This window comes from Ictalurus punctatus, chromosome 3 (assembly GCF_001660625.3).
Source record: "Ictalurus punctatus breed USDA103 chromosome 3, Coco_2.0, whole genome shotgun sequence".
Lineage (NCBI taxonomy): Eukaryota > Metazoa > Chordata > Actinopteri > Siluriformes > Ictaluridae > Ictalurus > Ictalurus punctatus.
In genome coordinates, this window is record NC_030418.2 from 18,528,833 (window position 1) to 18,535,421 (window position 6,589).

Here is a 6,589-nt window from a genome sequence, read left to right on the forward strand (position 1 = left end):
ACAAATAAAACTTGAAACATGACAATCTTTCCATCACAACAGTCCTTACTGTTTAAAATTTGAATAACTGTGAGCAGTAAGATATTTTAATTTGTGTTTAAAAAGGCATATTTGGTACTCAGAAACTGTTTCTTACTGAATCTATTCATCGACATGGTTGAAAATTCTAAAATGCTCTAGGTAAAATCTATTTCAGGGTATCACTTCAGCCTGGCACTGTAGACCCACCTAATGGTTTTTGGTATGCTATAAAACCATTCGGTCGGTTTGGGACCATCAATCATGTGCGTTAATTTGCAGTACAGCAGTTTCTAAACCCTTGTGTCAACAAAACCCAACTTAGGCTATGAAGTCTGGATTCAGTGTAATTTTTCTGTGGAATTTACTAAGGTGATTCTCATTGGTTGCATTCCGGGTGTGTGAAGGAAGAAGGCAGTAAATCCCTCCTTGTCATACATCTGCAATTATTCAGTTCAGTAAAAAACTGATTGGATCATGTCTGAACCACACACACCACTCTTCCACAAATTCCACTGTATTGTCTGGGTGATTTATTGACATGAAAATCAAGACATCGTAATTGAGATTAATATGTTGACATGCTTTTGTGAATAGGCCGTATACAGTTGTTTAATTTTTAATACCACAATTATATAGCAACATTATTGTTCTCATGGAGTAATTTTTTTTTTATTAAGTAACCATACTTATGAATTACTATTATTAAACAATTGCTCATGACTATATTATTCCTAGCAATGCTATTTAAGCTTAAAAATGGCAACGTATTCACTATATGGTTGCATGATGGTTTTTTGTTTGTTTGTTTTTTTGTTTGTTTGTTTCTCTTAAAAAACAAATGCTTAGAAAAAAAACAAATCTTTAAGGGTTTTTCAAGGATGGTATTAATAAGAACTTTCTTTAGAAGCTTCTAAAGGATTTTAATGGTCCGTCCAGACAAATTAACCAAATAACCTATTATGGTTTTGGATTTAACTTTTTCTCACAGTGTAATGCAGTGAGTCATAAATGAGCTGTCTTCAGCCAGCTAGCTCTGAGTCCATAACCTCCACTTCACACCTCTGCAGTCAAACTTTGGTGCAGGTCCTGATGAAAATGATCTATTGGCCTCTCCCTCCCTCTGCTGACCAGCTCACTGTCATGGCGCTCAGGCCTGGGTTTTGTTAGATTCAGGAAACAGACTCTTCCTTCACGTAAACATGGATTTAAAGTCTGTTTGTGTCAAGACTGGTACTGGCACGCAAACATTGCTGTCATTTCTCTCAGATTCATTGAGGAAGGAGATGAAGCTGAAGGTAAAGTGATTCACTGGGAATGCTGCATTGTTTGGTTTATTTTATTACAGAGAATTGACATTTGTCAGAAAGCTATGGCAACAAAATCCATGTGAACAATGCCAGGTAAGTGAGACAATTCCCAAAAAGTTTATTTAAGACATGGGATTGTGATAGTTTATATGGTATAAACATTTACAGCGTTTTAGTGGATTAGTGCAGGGCTATAATGAAATATCACAATAAAGAGAGTACTGCGTGTGGTACAGCTGATATCCGTCCATGTTAAGGACACGGCTGTCAGGGAGGCCCGTTTCCATAAAACCGAATAAATGGTTTTAGCGCTCAGATAAACCACAGGCCATTACATGCAGAAACATGCTGTAAAAAATATATATATATAACAACTCTGGAAATTATTTCAAGTCACTAGGAAGGCATCAAGGTAAAATTAAAGATTAGGGGTACATTTTTTTATATAGTAAAATATATGTGTCAAATAAACGAAATAATGATGGATTTTCTGAAAGAAGACGCAAGAAAAATCCGCTTGGAAAGGAAAATCTTATTCGAGTGAGTGACATGAGCTATGAGGTAATAAAAGCTGCTCGTAGTTAAGCAATAACGACAGAGGCGTTTCGCTCTAATGAAAATATACGACGTTTATGTTAAACTCTTAAAATGACTTAAACAAGCGAAGAGCGCAGGCGCGTCTTACACGTAGACTCAAACGCATGGACTGTATAAAGATGACAAAACTTAATTGTAGTGATGACGTTGACATCAGCACTGATGCACTTTGGTCTTATTTGATCAATTTACACAGACACGTGGATGTCAGCTTTTTTTTGATAAGAATTCTTTCTAGTGTGAATTTGCGTCAAAACACAGAGAATATATAATAATAGAGAACATGAGTTATAAATTCGTGCCTTAGATAATTATGTTTTTTGTTGAGGCTAGATAATAGAAATGGATGTTATATGGTGGGTGTTTGTGTGTGTGTGTGTGTGTGTGTGTGTGTGTGTGGATGTATTTGGAGGTGTGGATGAGCATTACACATGCGCCCTTCACGGTCAGCTGAATTGTTTGCTTGAGTGGGACGCGCCGAACCTAATGGAGCTATTAGTGACCTCTACCCCAACTCCAACACACAACACATTTTAGCACCGCTAACACACCGCAGAAAGCCAGGCAACATCTCTAATTAGCAATTATAAATTATATATCCTGTAAGACACTTCACCATGTTTGTCCTTTTTTTCCACTGTGTCAGCACATGTGGATTTATCAGGATGGATGCTGGGCATTTTATAGAGCCCGTGACTCTTCTTCGAGCTGATAAAACTTTCCGGAAAAAATGAGATAACGCATAGACCCTTTCTAAAGATGCTGTCCAGTCGGCTCTCTGCATGAAGTGTTGACACAATTGGCCTCAAATTTTCAGCTGCACCTAATACAATAATACGTATGTTCGTTTAATGTAGCAGCAATGTTACATGCGTGTTACTGAACAAAAAAGAATCACTATGGTTAATTCAGCAGGGTGATGCTATATACGAGTTTATTGAAAATTGTGTCTGTAACTCTTTTAACATCTGCAGCGCTATTAGCCTCCATGGGCCATTTTGAGACATTTATCTTTAGACGGGAAGATATCAGGCTAATCTAAACAGCAGTGTTGATTGCTAAAGGATGAGATTATCTCGTTTTACTCTCCCCTGTCTTTCCTCCGCTTTTTAGCAGCGACCAGCTTTTGTCACTGGCGCCGGTGCTGGACTGCAAATGACACAGGGCAAGAGACAACAGACAGCAGACAGCATCACTCAGTGAGCAGAAAGGTTGTCCATCTCCCACCATGACATTTAGGCTATTATTGATTGAGTCATTGGCTACTTCTAACTTGTAATTTGTAAGCCCTTGTAACGATTCCAACTGTGTCAATAATAATAATAATAATAATAATAATAATAATAATAATAATAATAATAATAATAATAACAACAACAACAACAACAACAACAACAACAATAATAATAATAATAATAATAATAATAATAATAGAGTTTTTAGCTTGTACATGAATATAAAAAAAATCACGTCTGTGTTTTAAAGCTATACATATGATATATCCCGAGCTACAACATTTCTTTCGTTAGACAGATGCCCAAATTTGGTCCAACATTTTTGCACTAAAGAAAGACGGAATCGTGTTTTAATCTGCCGTGTAATTTAATGTCGTTTCATATTTTTTTGTGTGTGTATTTTGAGTACATATGTAATTTTTTCATGCACTGCAATAATTATGGTTAATGGTGCATAGAGACATAGAATATATCAAAGAATTTATTTTTTTCTGTAGAAACGTCGTCTTTGTTTATAAAGGTCGATAAACGCTGAGATTATTTAACGTAATGTATTTCGATGCTATCATATTCCATATTTCACACTTGCCAGTAATATTAACGTGCAATTAATCTAGCAAACGATCATTTCTCCTGAAATAAATATGACTATGGAATATGCCTAAGTGCAATATATTGAAATGTATGATGGTGAAATATCTGAAAACACATCATTTTTCCACTGAAAGTCAGGCAACCACGTGTTGGAGAAGATTAAACAAAATGTCTTCTAAACAAAATGTCTTCTCGATAGCTTGAATGAGAGATAATATTTGATTTTTTAAAATACATTTTTCAATAGACATTATTTAAATGGAAATTACCAAATAGGTTACGCAAAAACTTCTACTGTCTAAACTGTGGTTGAGTCAGCACTGCGGTTGGTCATCTGTAAAGGTCTTGTGTAATCGTCCACTTCAACAGCACTGCTGATCTCACGCATTTGATTTGATAGTGTGGCGGAAAATTAAAGATTTGTAATGATTGCAAGCATATATTACAGATGCCATTAAACTGAAATCTATTTTGTGCTTCTGAGAAATGTAGGCTAATGGTCTTTGATCAGCTCCAGTTCTCTCTCATGCACTGATTCAGCGAGAAAATATCCAAAATTCGTTTCTGAAGCAATCATAATTTATTCCACATTAATAAATTTATTTATTAATAAGTTGTTAATAATAATAATAATAATCATCATCATCATCATCATCATCATCATCATCATCATCATCAATAATTCATTCAAAGGCGTCTTAATAGCGTGTGTGTGTGTGTGACTTTGCCACATATAAATAGCACTAATAAAACTTTATGCTCCTACCGTTGTTCATCTCTGTAGAGCCATGAATGTAGGCTACTCAAAAATAAATAAAAAAAAAATAAAAAACCTAATCACAGCCAACCCTGCACCTTACATTAGTCTAAGATATGCGGTCAAATAGGAACCCCTTTTACTCAGACAGCGTAAGAAACAGTGAGCTAGTTGGTTTGGTACTGAGTTCAAGTTGCTCGTCACTCCGTTCAGCCTTCATCCCGCCCCGGGAGCATGACATCACCAGAACGAAGCAATGCCACAACTTCAAGAAACTGCTGCAAAACACACTGCAGCGTCTCGAAGCTCAATGCTTTCACGAGGGGACTGGCCTTGCTCGTCCCTCTGCGCGCGCCTCTGTCGCTCTTCCCCGAAAATGGAAGATTAGTTCATATATTGGGTATGTTTACATGAAATCTTTGCCTGTCTAAAGTAAATATTTTTAGTGAGACTCAGTGTTTCAGGACGCCGGTTCAGCAGAGCTCATGTTCTAGATGTCGCTGAACAGAGCCCGATGATGCTTCCCAGCCCAGTAACGTCAACCCCGTTTTCTGTCAAGGACATACTAAAGCTGGAGCAGCAATCTCACCACCACCACGGCCAGTCTCTGCAAGCGCCCTTACCGGATTTACAGCAGCAGCAGCAGCGTTTTCACACTCCACCATCTTGCCTGCTTGGAGGCGCAGAGAGCCCCGGATTCTCAGACAGCGAGGACAGGATGGCTTTCCTCAACGCCCTCTCCGTACAGGACAACCTGGTGGAAAGCAGCCTTTCTCCGCCCATGTTTGGCCATCCCGCTCTGGGACACGTCGTAGACGCAAAGTTAGAGGACGACCTCGAAGAGCAGGAAACCAGTGAGTGATTTGCACTTTAAAACCTTGATTTAAAAAAACAAAACAAAACAAAACAAAACAACAAAAAAAAAAACCGACCTCCTAATTAAAGAAACCAACACTAATCTAAATCAAGGGTACAAATGGGTTTGGATCTCTTAAGGTTAACAGAGGAAGTTAATCTTTAAATGTCTGTAGTCCAATTTTTGTTCTAATCACAATTCGATGTATTGATTGTATTTATCCTTATTGTTTTGGCTTCTGAAATGTGAAAATTGTCGTTTTTTTCTGATGCCTTATTCTGTTAATTATTTTAAGGGTCTTTAGATGCAAAGAAAACAAATTGGTTTAGATCCTGAAATGTGAACTGTAGCTTAAAGATAAAAAAAAATAAATGGACGGATTTACGCTTATTTACTTAATTTATAAAGCGTTTTCATTATGAAAAGGAATAAATTCACCATAGTGATAGCCTACGTGCAGTTGTGATTATTATTATTATTATTATTATTATTAGCAACCACTGTGTGTGTGTGTGTGTGTGTGTGTGTGTGTGTGTGTGTGTGTGTGTGTTGCAGAGAGTTGTGGTGCTGCAGTGAGGTCCCCGGATTGTGAGCTGCCCTCGGACCCAGACAGAGCTCAGAGGCAGAGAGCCAGGCGGAAGCCGCGGGTGCTTTTCTCCCAGGCGCAGGTTTTCGAGCTGGAGCGACGCTTCAAGCAGCAGCGGTATCTTTCCGCTCCCGAGCGAGAACATTTGGCGAACACTCTGAAACTCACGTCCACCCAGGTCAAAATCTGGTTTCAGAACCGAAGATACAAATGCAAGCGCCAGCGTCAAGACAAAAGCCTGGAGATGGCTGGTCATCATCATCACCATCCGCCGCCGCCGAGACGCGTGGCGGTACCGGTTTTAGTCCGGGACGGCAAACCTTGTCTTTCTGGATCACAGAATTATAACGCTACCTACGCTGTGGGGTCCAACCCGTACGGGTATAATGGTTACTCAACCTATAATAATGCCGCATATACAAATGCATACAATTGCTCATATCCTAGTCTGCCAACACTCCCAGCAAACACAGGCGCCAACCCGTTAATGTCCATGAGTTTGAATAATCTCGGAGCACACTCCCAGCCTCAGTCATCACAAGGGACTTCCGTTTCATCGTGCCAAGGACCTCTGCAGGGCATCCGGGCATGGTAGTTCCACAACAACCACACGCCTTCTGTACAGGCTTGAATAAG

The 6,589-nt window shown here is 38.7% G+C and overlaps 1 protein-coding gene across 1 annotated transcript in view; it reads left to right on the top strand.

Annotated features, from left to right (window-relative positions):
• Positions 1–4,364: 4,364 nt before the first annotated feature.
• Positions 4,365–6,589, top strand: part of nkx2.3 (NK2 homeobox 3) — a 2,455-nt gene continuing 230 nt past the window's right edge. Inside the window, exons 1-2 of the mRNA XM_017464595.3 lie at positions 4,365–5,365; positions 5,923–6,589. The exon at positions 5,923–6,589 is cut by the window's right edge and continues 230 nt beyond it. Of these exons, the coding sequence (XP_017320084.1) occupies positions 5,026–5,365; positions 5,923–6,548 (966 nt within the window). The 5' untranslated portion in view covers positions 4,365–5,025 and the 3' untranslated portion in view covers positions 6,549–6,589. The remainder of the gene's footprint in view (positions 5,366–5,922) is intronic.